The sequence below is a fragment of the Chlamydotis macqueenii genome, chromosome Z (genome assembly GCF_036417535.1).
Source record: "Chlamydotis macqueenii isolate bChlMac1 chromosome Z, bChlMac1.mat, whole genome shotgun sequence".
NCBI lineage: Eukaryota > Metazoa > Chordata > Aves > Otidiformes > Otididae > Chlamydotis > Chlamydotis macqueenii.
The window spans coordinates 9,702,339-9,723,828 of NC_141593.1; the positions used below are offsets into that span (position 1 = coordinate 9,702,339).

The 21,490-nt window shown below is 49.4% G+C and overlaps 2 protein-coding genes across 5 annotated transcripts in view; both read left to right on the plus strand.

Annotated features, from left to right (window-relative positions):
- The window catches only part of LOC104485914 (phospholipid-transporting ATPase ID), a 102,508-nt gene that overhangs the window by 77,580 nt on the left and 3,438 nt on the right, over positions 1-21,490 (plus strand). For 2 of the 3 annotated variants that reach the window (XM_086771294.1, XM_086771293.1), the window contains exon 29: positions 1,490-4,439. In XM_086771294.1, the coding sequence (XP_086627420.1) occupies positions 1,490-1,711 (222 nt within the window). In that variant the 3' untranslated portion in view covers positions 1,712-4,439. Of the gene's footprint in view, positions 1-1,489; positions 4,440-21,490 lie in introns of those variants that run through there. The other variant, XR_015261503.1, reaches the window with a different exon arrangement.
- RUSC2 (RUN and SH3 domain containing 2) overlaps positions 11,847-21,490 on the plus strand; it is a 54,132-nt gene continuing 44,488 nt past the window's right edge. For both annotated transcript variants that reach the window (XM_086771284.1, XM_086771286.1), the window contains exon 1: positions 11,847-12,163. The gene's annotated coding sequence lies outside the window, so the exon portion shown is untranslated. The remainder of the gene's footprint in view (positions 12,164-21,490) is intronic.

Below are 21,490 nucleotides of genomic sequence, written 5' to 3' on the forward strand. Positions count from 1 at the left end.
AGCAAAATACGCTTGCAGCCCAGAAAGCCTGGGCTGCATCAGAAGCAGTGTGACCAGCAAGTCAACAGAGGGGATCCTGCCCCTCTACTCTGTTCTCATGAGACCCCACCTGCAGTACTGTGTCCAGTTCTGGAGCCCCCAACATAAGAAGGACATGGACCAGTTGGAGAAGGTCCAGAGGAGGCCACGAAGATGATCAAAGGGCTGGAGCACCTCTCCTGTGAGGACAGGCTGAGAGAGTTGAGGCTGTTCAGCCTGGAGAAGAGAAGGCTCAGGGGAGACCTTATAGTGGCCTTACAGTGCCCAAAGGGGGCCTATAGGAAAGATGGGGAGAAACTCTTCAGCAGGGCCTGTTGGGATAGGATGAGGGGTAATGGTTTCAAAAAAGAGGGAGGTAGATTCAGATTAGATACTAGGAAAAAAATTTTACAGTGATGGTGGTAGAACCCTGGCACAGGTTGCCCAGAGAGGTGGTGAATGCCTCATCCCTGGAAACATTCAAAGCCAGGCTGGACTGGGCTCTGAGCAACCTGATCTGGTTGGAGATGTCCCTGCTGCTTGCAGGGGGGTTGGACTGAATGACCTTTGAAGGTCCCCTCCAACCCAAGCCATTCTATGAGTCTATGATTCTGTCTCCCTCTAGTGCAAAATTACTTTATTTTTCTACCTCCTCTGTGAAGTGAATTGTCATGAGAGGAGTTTTGGGGTTTCCTGCTGCACCAAAATCCCTAGCTGGAGGTACAAAAGGAACTTAAATACAGGCCTGAAGCATAGAGAAGCCAAGTACCTAGAACTGCTACTTGTCCCCAGCAGGAATGACAAGGGACCAGCAGCTGTGGATTCTGCTGAGCCACGGGCATTCAGCACTGGCCTCCTACCTTTGACAGCCCCTTTCTGAAGAGATGCTTGTCTGCAGATGATCTCAGTGGCCACGTGGGAGGGGAGAGCCCACTACCTGCAGATAAAGTGCATTATTTCATCCCTTCTGCCAAAGAATACAAGCATCTATCGATCACCATCCTCATCATAAAAAGCTTTTACATACTGGAGATTCTCTTTAGTAGCCTGTTTTCTAGATTAAATTTTTAAATGTTTCCTTATTAATTTTCTGGAGTTTTGACTATTGTTGAGATGACTTTAACATTTTGAGTTATTCAACTGAAGTACCTACAAGAGCTGCAGTAATACCCCAACCAAGGCATCACAGAGCTGCGAGGAGCAATACACTGAAATCACCCCCTCCCACGACTTACAGATTACACTCCCATTAAGACCTTTTAGAACAAGATTGCCTTTTCCTTTTACCAGGCTGCCACCCTGTGCTGCCAGTTCAGTTCCTGCTCTGCAATCCCTCCTGCCATCCACCTGTTTTTTCAATAATTTTTGGCTTTGGACCCCTGCTTCTGTTTCCCTTTCTTCACTCCTCTTTTACTATAATTGTGAATAATGATACACTTCACACTTTTTCTATCTTATTTTCTGATTTCAGGTCCTGCTCAAGATCAAAGAAGCCAAAAAGAGGCCACCTCCACCCTCACCCAAGAGACGCCTTCGTCGAACCAGCACCCGCCGCTCCGGCTATGCCTTCTCCCATCAGCATGGCTTCGGAGCACTCATTATGTCTGGGAGAAACATGCGGCCAAAATCACCTTTTGCCACAACGGGAACATTTTCACCAAATAGTGAAAAGTATAAACACAAAGGACTGTAAAAAAAAAAAAAAAAAAAAAAAAAAAAAAGAAAAAGGAAAACCAAAAAACCAACAAAGTAAACCAAAGTAAAGGGCTGCCAGGAAAGGAGGCTGTGCTCCCTGCGAAGCACTGAGCTGGTGGCTGATCAGAGCTCTGCCCTCCAGGATACCAAATCAAGGACCTGGGCCTTTCCTTTTGCCCACATGCACCCTCTGACTCCAGCTTCTCTTCCAAAGACGTGTGATGCTGCTGGGGATGGCAGGCAGGGTGAATTAGAGGTGTTGTGTGGTATCCCACAGGGCCTCCCTGGAACAAGACAGAACATCCCGTGGGAGGCATATTCGCTCTCTCAGATTTTTCATAATGCTATTTTTGATTTTTTTCTCCCTTTAACTACATACCTCAGAGCAAAGAGAAGTCTGGGCTGAGGAAAAGGCTGAATTGGCAATGTTTTTCTCATGTGCCTTTGTTTCTGTCATGAATCCACTCTGAACCGTATTACTGGGGTGACAGTATTGACCCCAGGAGTGCCTTAGGTCCAGCCACACAACCACCAAGTCCCCAATTTTTGTAAAATGTGTAATTTTGTACCCTTTTGACTGTACACAAGCACTTTGGAAGGCATGAGTAGGAAATAACCTCCTTCCAAACTAATGGTTAATCCAGTTTCTCAAGAGATGGCCAGTGCCCAAACACCACCCTCCTCCCGCATCTGCAGTCAGGAAGTGCTGCAAGCTCAGAGAAACCCTTAGTTGGTCAAAGGACAAGGACTTGACATTCATCAGCCTGCCCTGCTTTATCTGCATTGCAAATCTGCTCTTGTGAAAGGGATCGTTGTCCTCTGAGCCCTCTCAGGTTTTGTAGCTGGTCACCAGCCATTTCATTTAGACTTACAATAAAAGGGCAGAAGCAGCTCAGGCTCTCATACGGATCAAGCCATAAAGTGTGGCCCTGAGAAGCCAGTGCCATGGTTAGGGCTCATCTGAGCTGCCAGCACCAGGTTGTGTCTCCCACCGTAACAGACTGAGGCACAGACACATCTGACTCGATGGAGATCTCGCAAGCAGTATCAGAGGCAGAGATGCTCTTTCACAGCTAGCACAGGGTGTCCTGCTGTTTAACCCACGGATGCTTTTGCTCAGTGTAAGGGATGAAGCATGCTGTGATGGCTCCCTCACCCTCCCTGATGAGCGGTGCAATCATTTCAGAGGAATTTAGTGAGGGCTCTGCCTCTCCAGAGTTCTCTGTGCTGGCTGATATTTTATTTGGGAACAGTTCATCTGTCAATCATGAGCTGCAGAGAGCTGAAAATCCTACCAGTCTGGCTGCCAGCAGAGGGACCTAAGAAGCACAGACACAGCCGAAGACCTGGTGATCCTGAGGGACTGGGATTTGGTCCCTGTTTTGTTACACCAGCTCCATAATCAGCGGGGTTAGTGGGTGGAAGGCCAGCGTGGCAGCATGCGAGTCTGTCCTGCCAGCACTGCTGAGCTGTCTAAATGGAGCTTTTTTGTGCAGAGGACTAAGCTGTGCTGGCTGTTTTATTTTTTTTTTTTCAGCTGCTTTATACAAATGCAGACACTTCGTCCTTGTTCTGAATTGGATTTTTTTACATCGTAGCCATCTGGTATTTACTGGGAGCTCTCTGCCTTGAGTGTCTGAGCTGTCGGTGGAGGCAATGTATGATGGCGAGTGTGGTGGAACACTGGCACAGGTTGCCCAGAGAGGTGGTGGATGCCCCATGCCCCATCCCTGGAAACATTCAAGGCCAGGTTTGACCGGGCTCTGAGCAACCTGATCTGGTTGGAGATGTCCCTGCTCTTGCAGGGGGGTTGGACTGGATGGCCTTTGAAGGTCCCTTCCATCCCAAACGGTTCTGTGATTCTATGGCAACAGGCCAGCCATGTCCCCATTTCATCCAGTCTGCATATAACATCTCGCTGCCTGTGGTCCCAGTTTCAGCAGTTACTGTGTGAGATTGTTTAAGTTCTCATCTCCCTGGGTTTAACTCGGCACAGAAAAAACCAGACCGTTGCACCTGCTGCTTTGGGAGGCTTGTTGCAAACTGTGGTATTAAATTTCAACATAGCCAGTGCAAAGCTAGAGCTGGGACTGGATCCAGGCTTCAGCAGCCAGGAGCTGCTTGCTAGGGAAGGGGCAAATTCAAATCTGGTGATCTCCCCTGCAAGGAGATAGCTCAGTAAAGTGAGAGCCTGTACCCTGACCGAGGAAACTGCTGTGATAGTGCTTGTCACCTCCCTCTGATTTGCCATTCACTTTGCAGAGACAATCATGGCTTCCTGATGAGGATTATGTCTTTCACAGTCAGCCTCCCTGGGGCTAGAGGAAAAAGGAGAATTCATGCAGGTAAGCAGACGTCCCCACAATATCCAAACTAGTCTGTGGACCGAGGGTCCTATCAGAGCCGTTCCTAGCGTGTAATGCAGCAGGATACAATGCAGAGCAGCAGAGGCAGACCTTTTGCTGACAGAGGAAGGCAACTCTGAGACTGTGTCACTCTTCTCATACGGTTTACGTGCAAAGCACTCACCTTCTGGCTGAAGGGGATTTGCAAATGCTGCATAGGGGATACCAGAGCTGTTGGTGAACGTGCGCCAGATACAAATATTTCAGTGGTTTGACAAGATCAGCATTTTGACACATATCAGCTGGCAGTGATGTCTGTCCTACATCACTCCTGATTTTGTAAAATAATTTTTTTTTTAATAAAAATATTGGGATGACTGACTCCTTGCCAGTCTGCTAATTGATCAAAGGAGTTTATAACCAGATGTGTATGTTACTCCTGGACCTCCTAAAGCAGGAGGAGAGTCTGCAGGAGGATAGATTGGAGGGGTGGGGGGCTGCCTATGGGAGGGGGGCCTGTTGGTGTCTGGAATGGGCATTCCTGCAGGGAAGGGGGCAGTTGCTGGGGGAGTGTTGGTATTTTTCTTGTGCACTGTGCTTCACTTGGTCCTGTGGGCAAGGTGGGGTCAGACCTCATGTCATCGATTGTGCAATATCTGAAGATAATAATTTAGTCTTTTATTAAGCTCTTGTATTTGATAGATATACCAGAAATTAATCCCTGAAATGTGCTTTGGGTTTCCTCCCCCCCCCCCCTTTTTTTTCTCATTATTGCATAATATAGAGGTTCATGGTTTCAACACTGTGTTCTGCTGTAGCACCTAAATATTCACCAACCCACCAGGCAGCAGTTTCAGGATTAAGAATGATAATGCTTTGAGGATAACTCATGATGATACGGTTCCTTTTCCTACATTGTAACAGAGGAGGGCTTAGAGCATCTTCTTTCTCCCCCGAATCCAACATGGAGCAACCTCTGCCAATAATAGTGTGGAGCACCAGGTGCTTTTGGGCACCTCGAGGGCGTTTAACATGGCTAACTGCAACAGCTGCATTCCTGCTAGGCTGCCGGGTGGCTCTCGCTTCATCAGTGTGCATCCACACCACTCTCTTCCACTGACCTCTATCCTGGAAGTCATTCCTCGCGAGCAGCTCTTAGGGAATGGGGGGGCAAAGGAGTGCTGCGTGGTTGCTTTAGGTTCTCCAACTGGACTGATCCTCAACAAAGTCTGTTGTAAGCAAGGACCCATCTGAATAATGATCCATACTAATTACCAGCTGGGAAAAAAAACAGGAGCAGAAGGGACCTCTTGGATATCTATGGGCAGAGGTGCTGTATCCTATAACCCTGTCAGACCACTGATAAAACTTTGTCCTAATACCAGACGTTCCAGCTGGAAAGCTTCTCATTCTGAGGCTGATTTTTTTCTCCCCCTCTGATTTTCAACCTGAATATGTTCACAGTGCTTTTATTCTCTTGTTGTCGTGCCAGCATTATCCTTGTGCTTCAGCAGTTTTGTTTGTCTCCCGTGATATATTAAGAGAGCAATCCTATCCGCTCTCTGCCTACATTTGGCTAGGCTAAACAAGCCAGGCTCTTAAGTTTCTTCTTGTTTGATAGGTTTTCTGTTTCCCTCAGGCCCTTTCTGCACCTGTTCACTTAAGTTTATCATTTTTAAATGCGAGTGACCAGAATTTTTTTTTTTGTGTGATGCTCCTGCCATCAGTGCCTGCACAACAGTGCTGGTATTTCACTGCCTGGTCTAGACCACATTTGCTTTTCTTATGGCCACATCATCTCTGTGATCCCCAACGTGGCTTTACTGGTTATTTTTCCTAACTTCATAGTAAATAGGCACAATTGCTCGCTGAATTGTGTTAGCTAAATAATAGCTCTCATCTTTCACTGTCTCATGCCTGATAACGTGGGGAGGAGCCGAAGTCATCATAGCAAAAATCGTGTTGATGCTTTAAACTGGTGCCTTGTCCTCAGGGACAAGCTTTTCCATGAGGGCTGTCAAGGGCTTTTTACTACATCTGCTTACGTGTCGGCCAATGCAAATATGCTGGAGGGACGGAGCTGTCATTCCTCCTAGCAAAGGCCAGTTTCCAGCCTCAACTCCCTGTCCAGGAGCCACCCCTAGCCCTCTCTCAGTGACAGGGGACTGGGTTGCTGCAGGGGTGGACGTGATGCTCAGAAGAAGGACACAGAGCCCTGCAGCCTGGGCTTGACGTGTGAGTGCTTCTGGCCATTGCTGCAGTTCAGCTGCTCTTCAGTTTTTCCAAAGCCAGTCTTCTGCTGCCCTACTTTTTTAGCTTGCTCAGAAGCAGAGTGTGTTTTTCTCTGCCTGGCACTGTGGAGCAGCAGCCTCTCCCTTGTCACTCCCAGCTTGAGGGGAAGTGGTTTTCCTTACCCCCTGTCTCTTTCCCCAGGCTGCCTCTTGGGCTGGGTGGAGCTGGCTGTACCGAGCTGTTGGCTCCCTGCCTTTCCGCACAGCACTGAGCCCTCTGCCAGACTTTTCAGCTATAAATGGATCTGTCCTTTTCCAACCACCCCCTTCCCCCCTGACACCAAGAGACATTGCGGGAAATCGGAGCTGGGCCAGGCTTCCTCTGAATTAGGAAAACATATGATACATGCACCAGCTTTTTGTAGGTTCTCTGGAAGCATCGTGCCTGGCTTTTGGGGAGCTGCCTGTGCCCCAGCGAGGCCCGTGCTGCTGAATTGCCGGTTTGTGCTGCGAGAGCGGTTGTTCCCAGACCTGAATGCAAAGCTGGGGCAGACCTATAGGTGCTATCTCCAGCCCCGTGCATCGCCCTGCAAACAACATGCCGTCTGATCCGAGCGCTGTGTCTCCAGGGAAGGCCAATGTTTTTGTTACTGACTGCATCCTGCTTCCACATCCGCATTAGGCATTTAATAAAAGAAGCCTGGCTTTTCTACTTAAGGAACAACCCCATTTGCCCCCCTTAACTTTGGAATTTATGGCAGAGATCCTGGGATCTTTTAAGCTTTATCACGGTCCCCTCCCCAGAGAGGCAGGGAGGACCAGTATCTTCTCGTTCAGCAGGGAGCTGGGGCCTGAAGTATGCAGACCGAGGTGACTCAGGGAGTCAGTACCTGCCCTGAATTTTAAACTGAAGTCCTTCATGTCATCTGGAGTAGAGTGCTACCCTCCATCAGCCCTGCAGGCATCCAGGCCATTCATTTCACGTAGAGTACAGGTCTGTATTTAGAAAACTAATTTGTACTCTCATGTTCGAGAACTGTAGTCTGAAAGTCTCATAGTTCATGTGCTTCATAGAAGCTGCAGGACCAGGTCCCAGTCTGGTGACATTTTGCTGGCAGCAGTGGGTTTGCATCCTTTGGGCTTAGGTAACAACACCTAGAGCAGCTGCTTCAGAGGCTTCCTTACCTCCTGGCAATCGTCCCTCAAAAACCTTCAGGCTGTGAATAAAGGAACATATAATATTCAAAAGGTTCAAGCCTGGTTTATGGTTGCCTGATATTCTGCCTGCAGTTCTGCTTCTGGTTTAGTTTTTGCTGTGGTAGCAGAAGCTGTCTGACACTTTTTCCTGTACAGGATGCCTGGTATCCTGAGCCTTCTCTGCTCAGGGTCTTGGTTGCGCTGCCTATAGAACGACTTGGTGGAGTTTTTGACTGGGCAGTGTGCAATGGTTGATGTGCAGGAGTACATCTGCCCTGTTTTTATGTGAGCTGGAGAATGGAATATCCCAGATCAGGATATTGCGCAGGGGTGTCCTTTCTATCTTTCTGCTGGGATTGTAGGCAATATTTTCCATGCAACAGATGAGAGACAGATGAGGGATAGACAAAAAAAAAAAAACAAAAAGGAAGCCTACAGAGAGTGTAGGTTGTAGGTAGCCTGGGAGGAATACAGACAGATTGTCTGAGTGGCCAGGGATCAGGTAAGGAAGGCTAAAGCCCTGATAGAATTAAATCTGGTCAGGGACATCAGGGACAAAAGAAAAGCTTCTATAGATACATCGGGGATAAAAGGAAGACCAGGGAGAATGTGGGCCTTCTCCAGAAGGAAATGGGAGACCTGATTACCTGGGATATGGAGAAGACTGAGGTATTCAACAATTTTTTGCCTCAGTCTTCACCAGCAAGGGCTCTAGGCACATTGCCCAAGTCACAGAAGGCAAAAGCAGGGACTGGGAGAATGAAGAGCTACCCACTGTAAGAGAAGAGCAGGTTCAAGGCCATCTAAGTTCTATGCCAGGGGTCTGTGTTGGGACCGGTCTGTTTAACATCTTTGTTGGCGACATGGACAGTGGGATAGAGTGTACCCTCAGCAGGTTCACCAACGACACCAAGCTGTGTGGTGCCATCGACATGCTGGAGGGAAGGGATGCCATCCAGAGGGACCTTGACAGGCTGGAGAGGTGGGCACATGCAAACCTCATGATGTTCAGCCAGCCCAGGTGCAAGGTCCTGCACGTGGGCCGGGGCAATGCCAAACACAAAGACAGTCTGGGCAGAGATCAAGAGCAGACCTGAGGAGAAGTTGGGAGAACTGGTGTACAAGAAGCTCAACATGAGCCGGTAATGTGTGCTTGCAGCCCAGAAAGTCAACCATGTCCTGGCTGCTTGCCTCCTAAAATGGTCTTAAATGCTAACCACATTGCCAGGGGTTGGGAGCAGGGGGTACCAGACACAGTGTCCTCCTTGGGACCAATCCTGCCTGAGCAGTCTCCCCATGGGCAACCCTTGGGATACTGTCACAAGTGTTCTGCTGACACCAGCATCTGTCTGGCGCAACCTGTAAAAGCTGCTGTTGGAGGACACTGCCTTAGGATGCTTTCAACATCTCTGCTAGTCCAATTGCTTTGCAGAAAACGATGCACTACCATGCTGGTGTCTCTTGGGCAACTCATTCATGTCCTTCATGAGAAGAACTTGTTGACTGGTTTCACAACAACTGGTTCAAACTCCACCAGGATCCTCCACGAGTGCCAGGGCAAGACACATGTTCAGATGGCAGTGTGTGAGCACAAATTTGATGTGCTGCTGATCTCATCCCATCACTGGGATGTGGAGCATGGCCATCCTACTGCTGTAATGGATGTGCTATCATTGAGCCTGTGCCGGGCAAAGCCTCCGCTGTTACCTGGCAGGTATCTATGATGGGGTGGGCGGTTTGAAAGTTTCTTTTGAGACTGTAACTGGGTGTTGAAGGGAAAGAAGGAAGGAAGGAAAGTGCCTGTGTACCATAATCCATTGCCTACAGAATAACACACCAGTTGTTTTAAAAGCTTTGAGGACAGAGAGACTGAGCATCCTTGGTCACTGTGCTTAAAGCACGCCTTGTCAAATGCCAGGCTTTGCAATGCATCAGAGCTCTGGTACCTGCAGTGCATGGGTCCTGCGGGGATCTCTGTGGAGTGCACGCTGTGCAACACATCTAGCTATGGGTCGGAAAATGGAGTGAAGACGGTAATTTCCTGATTATTCTAAGTCAGTCACGGTAGTTGGTTTGAAAACTGCCTGAAAAATTACAGAGTATCTTGCAAAACCATCAGCATGATAAAACACCAAATGGCATTCCATGCTGATAAATGCCACAAATTTATGCATGTAACAGTGATTCGTGAGCAGTTTCTCACTGCCCACAAGAAGCCCTTTGGAGTCACTGTGGATTGTTATCTGAGCACGTCAGCTCAATATTCAACTGTAGCCAAAAAGGCAGACGTCACATTGGACAAAAAGACTAAATAATAAAAATGCTGATATATATTCTTGTATATTTACATATACAGTCATGTTGTGCCTGCATCTTGAGTACCATATACAGTCTGGTCACCCTCTCTCAAAAAGAGTGGCATAGCCCTGGATATGATACAGAAAAGGGGAATGAGGATGATTATGGGACTGGGATAGCTTCTGTAGGAACAGAGGTTAAACAAGGAAAAGTAGTTGATAGTGGAAAACAGTAAAGGCGTATAAAATAGTGTGCAGTGGGGAGATGTTGAGTAAGGAATGACCTTACTTAACTTTGCTATTTCTCACAGCACAGAGGAAGCATATCCAGCAAAATTATTTATTAGGCAGGAGGTTAAGGAAGTCCTTTTTCAACACAGTTGATTTGCAGAACATGTTGCTACGAGATGGCATGAAGGCTGAAAATACACACAGATTCCAAAAGGAACCAGACACCTCAATGGCAAAGATGCGTTTCAGTGGCTGTTAAACGTGGAGGCCAGTGTGCGACCTCCGGCTGTAGAAGTTTCTTGACTGCTGATTGTTGTGGGCTGGAAGAGGGTGGCCTTAGGAGAGATCGCTCCATACTCTGTGACATGCATATGCCAGTGCCAAAATGTCACGGATAGGGCGCTAGACCAGAAGAATTCTCAGTGTGACTCAACATGGTGGTTCTTGTTACTCGAAAATGCCGAAACAGTGGGGTGAAAGTGAACTGATTTTGTTTTGGGCACTTCTGGTCTAATGGCTTTCCTGTGGGAGTTACACACAGGTCACCACAGATTTTTGTCCATCTCTTATTAGCACATCTGAAAGCACTTGCAGGAGAAAGGGGCTGGTGCAGGCACAGCCTCTTGGCTCCATGTGCCAGACACTGCGGTTGTTGCAGAGCTCAGTGACTGCTGCCCAGCCTGAGATGCCCAGCATTAGCTGTCTGGTCCTAACTTTGCTCCCCATTGGCTTCTGATTAGGATTTGGTTTATGTCCCAACGGAACAAAATCTGGATTTTTCGAGCCTCCTCTTTGTATAACTGTGTGTGTTCTTGTAATCCATCCAAATGCCTCGTCCCACGGAGAGGGGAAAGAGCAGGCAATTGCAAATTCTGTTGTGAATTCCTCTGTCCTTTCCAAGTCCTGTGTTGCAATTTCCTTCACAGTCTAAGTAACAAAATGTCTCCAGTATCCCTCCACAGAGAACTGGGAAAAGCTGGAACTGCACTGTCTTGAAGGGTCTATTTGCTGATAATGGAGTGTCTTAGATGCTCATTTTAGGTGCACTAGCAGCAGCCGCTGTTATTTGTCACTCAACCTGTTGAAAACTTATCAAAACAGTGGGTTTTTATTTGGTGGAAGCTGGCTGAGACTGATAGCAAAAGCAATCAGAGAGTAGTGGTCGTACAAGCCCTGGAAACATTCAAGGGCAGGTTGGACGGGGCTCTGAGCAACCTGATCTGGTTGGAGATGTCCCTGCTCTTGCAGGGGGGTTGGACTGGATGGGCTTTAAAGGTCCCTTCCAATCCAAACCATTCCATGATTCTATGATGCTATATGATTTTTGTCTATCATTCAGCTTGCTGCAGGGGGATTCTTAACTGCTTAAGCCTGAGCACAGTATCGCAGTGAGATTTTGAGAACGCTGGACTCAGAATCCAGTCATAATTTTACCTCCACCTTGTTCCTTGAACCCAAATCTATACCCTGACGAGCTCTAATGCTTGTGCTGCTTTTGGTGGGACGGATAAAGAGTTTAAAGCCCCTGTTGTGCTGCCGAGTTCCCTGCTCCCTGCAAAGAAGAAAAAAAAAAAAAAAAAGAGTCTCCTGGCAGCCTCAAGCTGTTTTTAAACGAGACAAATGCCGGGGGTGCCTGTCTGCCAGAGCCTCCAGCCTGTACACCGAGTCCCTTTTTAGCACGCTTCTCCAGGCGGCTATATCTGGCCCCGGTTCCTCGCTCTGGGAATGTGACCTCATCGTTGTTTTGGTATTTCCAGTGATTCAGCCTGGTCCGGGGCAGGGAGGAGTCATTCCTTGCGCAGGCTGACGGGGTGTTTGCGCGTTGCTGGAATTCCAGAGCGGTGCAGCCCCAGCCCTTCCTCTGCCTTTGACAGCTCGGCTGAGGCTGGGCTGGCTTCATCGCAGTCCTGCCTGGCAGGTGGCCTGGACACAGCTGGTCGAGGGACCACAGCTCCTGCTTTTGGGGGTCATGGAGATCCCTCTCTGTGCAGCGAACCTGCTGTGCTGAGGGTGAAGGAAGCTGTGCCCGGGAAAGCCACGAAGAGTCTCTGCTTTGCGGGTGGAAAAAGTCTGGCAGAATGCTTGTTGCTGTTTACAGAGTTCCAGCAGCCTACAGTGAAGTTAACTTTCCAACATCTGCAGCAACTTGGTAAGTGTTGTGATCCTTATTTCACGGGGAACGGGGGTGGGGAGAAACCGAGGCACCAAACAGGGAGGTTTTATGCAGCTGGGCTGCATAAAACCCGTGAAGTGGTGCTGACTGTGCCTGTTGTCTCCCGAAATGGCTGGATTCCTCCTGGGAATGATGAACATGGGTGGTGGGTCGGGCTGAGGTGGACCTGTGCTTGCAGGGCAGAACAGCTCTCAAACTGAGATGAGGCCACACTGTACAGATTGCTAAACCCTGTTTTCGGTGGGTATCACCCTCTTCCATCTCTCCAGGTGTGGTCAGAAAGCTCAGGGGAGAGCTCGTGGACAGGGTTCCCTGGCTGAGGTCAGTGCCGTGCTCCTGAGAGGCCATGGGTGCTACAGAGCTGTCAGCTGTGCCTTGACAGGATTCATGTTGCTGCAGGTGTGGTGAGCCCTATTGCAGCCTTGATCTAAACACCTTCCACTGCCACGTTTGCCTTTTTGTGAATGGTTTTTAAAGTCTTCGGGACCATCAGCCATTCCCTGGATGAGACCAGTTTGGCTGCAGAAGCGACTTGGTAGAAGATAAGGCTTTGGTGTTGTCATGCTTAGCAGTGAACCATCCAGTCAGTGTTGTCCTGTCACCCCAGGAGAGGCCTGTCCCAGTTTGTCACTTTGCGGGAATAAGTTGTGAGGGCTCATCACACTTGGAGAAGCAGCCCCCTGTCTGGAGCCTTCTTGCCCATGTTGATGAATACTTGGCGATGAAGTCGTGGCTGTATTTTGCCTCAGACAGACCTGGGGAGCTGCACCTGGTACCAAATTCACTGTTGTTAATACTGGGAAATTTTCCCTTTTCCTTCTGCAATGGTAGAATGGAGAATTATCTCATGCCAAGGTCGGCTGGGCTGGGCTGCAGTGGAGAATCTCCACAGCGTGGAGTGGAAAGGCGTAAAGCACCTTCCTCATTGCAGTCACTGTCAGCCCAGGGAATGAATATCGGCATGTGCAGGAACAGGGAGTTTTAACTCCGATGACCTTGCTTTCCCAGTTGTGTGGAGGGGTAGTGGCTGTACCAGCAGTTTGCTGGAGAGAGGAGACAACAGATAATACAACCTAGCTGCTCTCATTAACAGGGAGCATTTCAGGCTGGCTTGCCTGGTGGCTATCACCAGGACAGGGACCTGTTACTTTGGGGTCTCTGTGCTCTCCTTGAAGCTTGGTTTTTAACAGCACTCGCTAATGCAATTGGCTTAGGTCAACTGTTTTCAAACTTTTTCTTTCGAAGCCAGGCTATATTTTCTGCAAGGAGGTTCCCCCCAGCCTCTACCGAGCAGACCTCAGTTGCTTCAGAACTACAAGGACTCCCTCTTTGTTGTCACTGGTTCCACCCGGAGGTCACTGGCCTGAGCTATATGCCTGCCTGGCACCGGACTTGCTGAAAACAGGCTATGCCTGCTGTGGTATGCATCCTGACACAGCCCCTTCTCAGCCTCTTGCTAAGGTCTTTCAGTGCTCATTTAATGGGCAGTGGCTAAAACCTGCAAAACTCCTCTGCTGCTGGTTCCATTTGTGGGCACAACGGAGGCAAAGCCCCCAAACCCATTGCTTCTTTCCTGAGCTGGTCCCTATCTCCCATCTTTTGTAAATCCAGGTGCAATACAGCTTATAAGTTATCCTGAAATGGTAGGGAAAGGAGAATCCTAGCAGGAGATGCCAAAGCCAGTGAACTGGGGAGAGAGGGGGTAAGTCATAGTATGATAGAATGGTTTGGGTTGGAAGGGACCTTAAAGATCATCTCATTCGAACCCCACTGCCAGGGGCAGGGACACCTTCCACTAGACAGGGTCGCTCAAAGCCCCATTCAACCAGGCCTAGAATGTTTCCAGGGATGGGGCATCCACCACCTCTCTGGGCAACCTGTGCCAGTGTTCTACCACCCTCATTGTAAAGAATTTCTTCCTTATATCCAATCTAAATCTACCCTCTTCCAATTTAACGCCATTACCCCTTCTCCTATTACAACAGGTTCTTGTTAAAAGTCTCTCCTCAGTTCTCCTGCAGCCCCCTTTAGGTACTGTAAGGCCGCTGTAAGGTCTCCATGGAGCCTTCTCTTCTCCAGGCTGAACTCTCTCAGCCTGTCCTCACAAGAGAGGTGCTCCAGCCCTCTGATCATCTTCATGGCCTCGTCTGGACTCACTCCAACAGGTCCATGTCCTTCTTATGTTGGGGGCGCCAGACCTGAATGCAGTACTCCCAAAAGATGTGGAGCCCCTGAGCATGGGGAGAAGGCTTGGACAACGGGAACAGACTCCTGTGATCAGCCTTTCTCCCAGGCATAATGGGCTGCTGTAGCTTTGTGCCCCAGAGAACGTGTGGGGCTGGGGCTGCCCCACATGGGGCGCAGGAGGGGACACTGCACGAGTCTCCATTGCTGCTAGCAGATGCTGTCTACTGAGCTGTAGGAGCTGCTGGAGAGTGTGAAGTTGGGGATCTCCGCTCGCTCGTGGTCCCTGGCAGGCAGCTGCCCTCCCACCCCTGGAGCCAGCCCCACGGCGCTGGCTTCTCCCTGCGCTTGCTGTAAATGGCTCTCTGTAACACGAGCTGCATTTCTGCCATAGTCCTCTCCAGAGCCCAGCTGTATTTACACCGGGGCTTTCATTAGCGATCTGGCCCTGTCCCTGCCAGCGGCCTGCGGCCCTGGCTTCTCTCTCCGGCCCAAGCGCCCTGTGAGCGAGCCCAGCGCCCTGGCACCACCGTGCCCGCGCAGGGGCAGGTGGCTGGCAGCCGCCGGAATCCCCGAGCCGGCTCCCATCTGGAAGAAGTGCCTCGTCACGTTGCCTCTCGCCCGCCATCCCACTGCAACCGGGGAGCTGCCTGCAGAGACTCCCGGTGGCACGGCTGGCTGATCCCCGAGCCAACACGGGGACGGGCTGGTTGTGTTCTGGATTATCGCCGGCTCTGCCTGCTGTGTTCTTCCTGCGGCACTCGTGCCGCGGCTGCTGCACCCGGCTTCCAGCTGCAGCGATCTGAGCCAGTGATCTGGGGAGATTGTACCTGGCAAGGTAGGAGCTGATCCCTTCCATTTGTTCTGCTAAAAGCAACGCGGCTGGTCCTGCCCCTGCCTGGACAGCACGCCTCAATTAGTAGTGCGTATGTGGTTTTATTTTGCATTGTTCTGTAGGTCTGATGAGCACTCAGTATGCTGCTGAGGCTGTAGCCTCTATGACACGGAAAGAAAATGCATGTGTCCCGTTTTCTTTTTACCCACGCCCTGGAAATGCAAGCGCTGTCTCCCTTTGCGCTCCAGGATGGTGTGCCGGTGCTCCGGAGCCCCTCCGCCTGCTCTGTTCTCGCACAGCATCCTGTGTTCTGCGGGTCGTGTCACTCACTTCCCCGGGAGACAGGGAAGCAGAGAGCAGTCTGACAGTGTTGTGGGAGAAAGGGGGAGGGAGAAAATACTCACAGAAAACAAAAATCAAGGAAGTCCAACAGGCACAGAAATGGTTTTAGAGATGTTCTTTTTACCCCAGAAAATTAGAAAATTTCCCAGTCTCAGAAGCGTGGGTTTTTTTGGTTTGGTTTTTTTTTTTCCCCTCTTCAGTCCCTTAGGGCAAGCTGCTTCGATATGGAAAGGCTTGAGGCTGCTGTTGTCCCTAGGGATAGAGGACAGTCAGTTTTGCTAGTCTGGTGCCTTCCTTCCAAGAACGTCACTGGCATTTAACGCTTCGCCGTCCCCCATGGCTGCACACCTTTACTGGGGCTGCGCAGGGAAAAGAGGTGAGGGCCAAGAAGCCCCTGGACACACAGCCATCCACCTTCCCCAAGCTTGCTGTGCCTGGGCTTCCCTCCCACCTGGATGAGAGTCTCCTAAACAGGACAGGCAAGGATATCAGATGTTCTGCAGATGATGGTTTGCTTCTGAGGACTAGCCTGAACAACAAATCATGTTTTAGGGCCCCCCTATATCCCTACTTGCTAAGCTGTGAGGAGGGGTGAGGGTCCCCTCGCTTTCCCTCCTTAGCATATCTCGCTGTGTTGCCAGTGGGTGTATAAATAGTGCCCACGGTGTACTATTTTGGTGACAAGCTCTTCCCAGGATTCATCCAAAGAGTTATGTGAGCAAGTGTTAAAAATAACAGCAAGCCCTGCCCAAATGCTGGCGTCGCTTCAGCCCGAGTGTTGGGAATCTTCCATAGAGAGCAGCCTTGGACCCTTGGGAGGGGGCAGCAGGAGGGGGTCCAGCGGGGCTCCCGCAGGGCTCCCCATCTGTCCCTCTTTTTGCCATCCTGCTGACCACAGAGGATACAGACCCTCGGGTTCAGCAGATGTGCTGGTCACTGGGAGGATGTGAGACTTGCACTTCTAATTCTGCTACTTGCTACCGAGCTTTCCCTGTGTGTTCTGAATATTATTGCTGGGCCTAATGAGAGGAACAGGAAATGCCAGGAGCGGTTAACCTGATATTTAATCGAGCCTGCTGCCAGGCCCATGGCCAGAGCTTGCTGCTTCGCTAAAAATCTTGGGCTGTAGCAATAGCATATGTAGGGATTCTGGCCCTGCATTAAGTTTATCCCAAGGGCTAGTAGCTGGAGATTAGTTTAATTGTGGAAGGCATGCTAAGTCTGTATGCTGAATTAACAGCTATAGCTCTGGACAGTCTTGCTATCCATATAAAAATGGAAGTTATTCCAAAATTCTCCCCTTTTCATGGGGTGGTTGGTGCCTATAACTGGAAACCAGACCACACTGCAGAGATTGCTGGGGAGCCACGCTTCTTGGGATGTGTAGCCAGTGCAGGACGCACCGTCCCACTGAGGAGCTGGAAGCTGCAGTTTTCCCTCAGGCTGGGTTTTGCCTGTTGTTGGTCAAGTCCTGTGCTAGTTGTGCAGTTCAGCTCCTCTCACGCTTCTGCAGCATCAGCCCCAGGTACGTGCTAGAAAACAGGAGACCTCAGTGGAAAGCAGGAGACCCCACTGAGTCCCTGTGTTCAGTATATGGAGCCTAGAGGTCACCGAAATGCTTCTTGGAGGACTCATGCTTAAAGAAGCCCCATCTGAAGACAGAGATGCTCCTTGCAGACAGATGATGTGACTCTGCTCTTGCCTGGTCTAATATGGGATGCAGGAGAAGTTACTCCCTGTGGGAGTGAAGCACCTATTGCTGTTGGACCGCTTAACACATGGAGCCTTGCCCACAGGAGAAGAGGAAAAGAGCCCAGGTATCTCCTGGCTGCAAACCTGAGGGCAGTACTTGGGCTTACCTATTAGCTCTGAGTTGAAAGCAGCGTGACGGGCAGGGGAGATCACACATCTCTCTCAGATGCTGGGGTTCAGGATTGCAGCGTTAATCCCCTTCTGCAGCTCCTTGGCCTCCACATTTGTCTCTCCAGATACATCTGTGCTAGTTTCTGGCTTTGTAAAGGGACAACCAGATGCTTCTGCAATCTCTCAGTACTTCACTTTCAGAAGGGCTGGATTTATTTTAAGCTGATACAGAAAGTTGCTGTGAAAGCAGCAGACGTGCAAAACTTACTAAAAAGGTTAGAAGCACTGTTTGGCACTCCATGCTTCACCTCCTCCGATAAGAGATTACTAATTCTGGCAGATGTCCCCAGGGAAGGGGAGCAGGTCCTGTTAGAACACCATGATGGTGAGTTTTCTCCAGACATTGCAGTGAGAATGAGTGAGAGCAGAACATCTGCTTGTCTTCCGGCCTGGACTGTTGCACCTCGCATGCTCAGCCCTTGCTAGCCCTCCTCCCCATCTCACCATTTAGCTGGTCTTCTCTTTTCCTTGATGTGTGTTGAGAGGCACACGCTGGGTTTGTTCTCAGGATGGAGTGCTTCATTAACTCCTGTTTGTGAGGTCTTCAAAGACCTCACAATTGTCCAGAGATGGAAATAATGTCATGGAGATTAAAAGCATGTTTCTGGTTTTCCAGGAACATACTCTGGGCAATCAGTCCTTCATCAAGGGGCTTTTAGACATCAGCAGAAAATTTTTTTACAATGAGAGTGATGGAACACTGGAACAGGTTGCCCAGAGAGGTGGTGAAACCTCCTCTTTGGGCAACCTGGGAACATTCAAGGCGAGGTTGGATGAGGCTCTGAGCAACCTGATCTGGTTGGAGATGTCCCTGCTTCTTGCAGAGGGGTTGGACTAGATGGCCTTTAAAGGTCCCTTCCAACCCTAACTATTACAGAATTCTATGATTCTATGATTCCTGCTTCTGGGTTCCTCTGCTTCTTCCTGCTCCTCTCCCATGTTCAGCCAATGAAGGAGCTCTCTGGGTCATCATTGTTGCTGCTTGTTATTACACCTAAGCCTCTGTGTATCACTGTACATTCAGAGCTCCTGAGGGCTCTTTCAGAGCTCTTTCCACCATGGTGTTCTCTTCTTCCCTTCACTGGAATGTGTCTGAGGTGCATTGGGACACATGACCTTGTTTGTCGTCTTTAAGCATCTCTTTGCTGGATGTTTCTCAGTAGTCTTCTGTGCAGTGCCAGAGCCCCACACCATGGTTTCCAGCAGTTGCTGAAGTGCTGAGATGTCTCCATGGGTAATCTCATAGACCCATGTTCCCCAGCTCTTTCATCTTCTTCCCCTGAGGTCAAGCCCTGTTTCTTCACCTTGTCCAACACAATCTAAGCTTGGCGTGTTTGTTAGGCATCTCCTGTGACCTGTTTTGCCTTTGTGGCCTCCCTTGTCACTGATTCCTGGGCTTTCCCTCTGCCAGCTTTTATTTTCTATTTTAAAGAACATGGCAGAGTTTCCTCCTATGTACAGATCCCCTTTATCCGTAGAGCATTTCCTTCACTGTGAGTCTTTCTCCAACCTGAGTAAAACTGTGGCACGCAGTGAATAGGCACGTACTTCCCAGTTCTGCCTCTGTCTTCCTGCCTCTTGGTTGGACATGTCTTTCGGAGGCAGCAGACCTTGTACAACTGGCTGCACAGCAGCTAGGTGCTCAGCTAGACGCTTCATGCTAATTAAGCACACACTGATAAGCACATGGAGCCAAAATGTTGTTTAATCATGGGCTGACCTGGCATGGAGATCTCGAGTACAGCTGACTGATGATCCAGGACAGCCTGCTGTCCTAGATGAGAAGATGTAACCAAAGAGAAAGTTTAGGAGAGTTCTCAGCTGTGGTCAAGGATCACCTTCAACAAGGCTGAATTAATGAGAAAAACTCTCTTCACTGTGGTAGATGAAAGGACAACGAATGCACAGGCTGAAAGCTGGTGCTAAGCATGTTCCATTTAGGAAAAAAAAAAAAAAAACAACCAAACTGGAGTGTGTTTTTAACAGCCAGGGGGTTTAGCTCCCGGATCAGCTGGCATGAGATGCTTTCCCACTCTCGGCTGTACCTGTAGGTTTGCTGTGTCTTTTCCAGAAGCGTATTTCTGTTTCTCAGGGTATTCTGCCTCACAGAATAAACTCCTCTCAGCTTTTAATCCTGCATTAGAGGCTTCCTGCTCCTCTGAGTCAAAAAGAAATCATACGAGAATAAGACCTCCAGAAGCCAATTTCTGACACTGAAAATTTACAGGAAGGCATGCCTCTAAATAAGTAAAGCAAACAGCTTCTGAGACAGACAAGACCATGCGAAGTATTAAGAAAACCAATCTTACCTCCTGACTGCTGCGCTTTTCTGGTGGAATTATGAATGACTAGTTTTATACGTTTTACTTGATGTCTAACTTAGACTTCTGCCCCCCAGGGAGCCTGTTCCTGTTGTTGAGGAAATGGAGAACAGCTCTTGGCAGCAGCCTTTTGTACATTTCAGAACTGCTTTCATGTACCCCTTTGTTTTCTACAGTGAACTAACCTGCTTGCTTTGCTATTTAAGCCTTTCTGTTTTTCCTTGCTCTCTCCAGTTTGCCTGTGTAGGACATGTCCATCAGGCACGTTGGGCAAGAGAGAAAGGGTTACTCCACGTGTTGCATACGACACGCCAATTCATACAGCCCTACATACCGTTTGTCAGCTTCAAAGCAAAGTGCCACCATTACTCAAGTTCAGCCTGTGTCCTGCGATAACCACAGATCCCTCCCGAATGAGCAGATCACGCGTGATGGTTATGGGTGGGGATGTGCAATCTGTGCTGTGTGAGGTGTCATGGTCATAATTATAATTTATGTCAATTTGCTGTTTATGTACAGACCTTATCCCTTCAGCTAACAGTGTCGGTACTCTAGACAATACAGATGAAGAGTAAAGAAACCACCCTCCCATCTGTGAGCCAGCAGATTGAATGCACAAGTGGTGGATGGGGGTCTCCAGGACACAGTCACAAGCCTGCATGACAGAGACTTTTTAGCAGAAGTTTTCGGTGGTCCCGTTTCCTGTCCCCTTTGCAGCTTTCCTGGGTGCCTGCTGGGATGTGGGTGCTCAGGAGCACAGGCGGTCTCTTGGGTGGCACTGGAGCCCAATGCCAATATTGTGCTGTAGCATCGCTGCTGGTGGGTGGTTTTTGAGTGTACCTTCAACAGACTCTTTTAATCACAGAGTGCTCTGCAGAAGAACAAGCTGTCTAGACATTGCTTTATTTGACACTAAAACACAGCCAGCTGGGGCAACTAGCACTGCAGAGCAGCACTGCGTGTCCAGTTTGGATGGTACATGCAGAAACTCAGGGGAAAAAAAATCTTTATAGACAACCATAATTAATATCACTTGTCTCTAATAAATCACCAGGTGGTTATATGCTCCCTGAGCTTAACTGCAAAAGTGGGAGTGTTTGCAAACAGAGAGATCTGCTGAGAACTCACTGTGCAGCAGGCTGACACATCTCACCGCTTGACTTTTGCTGTTGCTCTGGGCAGTGATGGCAGGGACGCGTTTTGGCATGTGCGGAGGGACGAGAGTGTGGGTTTTCCGCATGGAATCCAGAGCAGTTTTCATACTTGCTGTTGCCTTGGAAAACCGGAATATTTATGACTCAGTACTGAAATGGGAGGGCAGGAGGCTTTTTCCACTCTTGGACGTGGCCCCTCATGTGTCCAGCAGTGATGTTTTTGTTCTCCTTTGCTTGCCCCTTTATGGCTCCATCCCCTCCCCTGCAGCCCCTGTGAGCTGAGGCGTGTTTGCAGTGCGGTCCCCCTCATCCCGAGCTGGCCAGGCGATGCCCCTGGAGCAGGAAGGGACTGTCACTCTGCTGCACATCACGGGAACCTCGAGCAGTCGCCTTCTTTGAGCTGTGCGTGCTGTGGTTGTGCTTAGCACATAGACAGTGAACCATTTCAGGGCTGCAAATTCAGCTCAGCCCTGCAGCTTTTCAGCTGCTTAGTTGGAAATACATGATTTTATTTGAGGTCAGAACACAAACGGGTGAATACAGC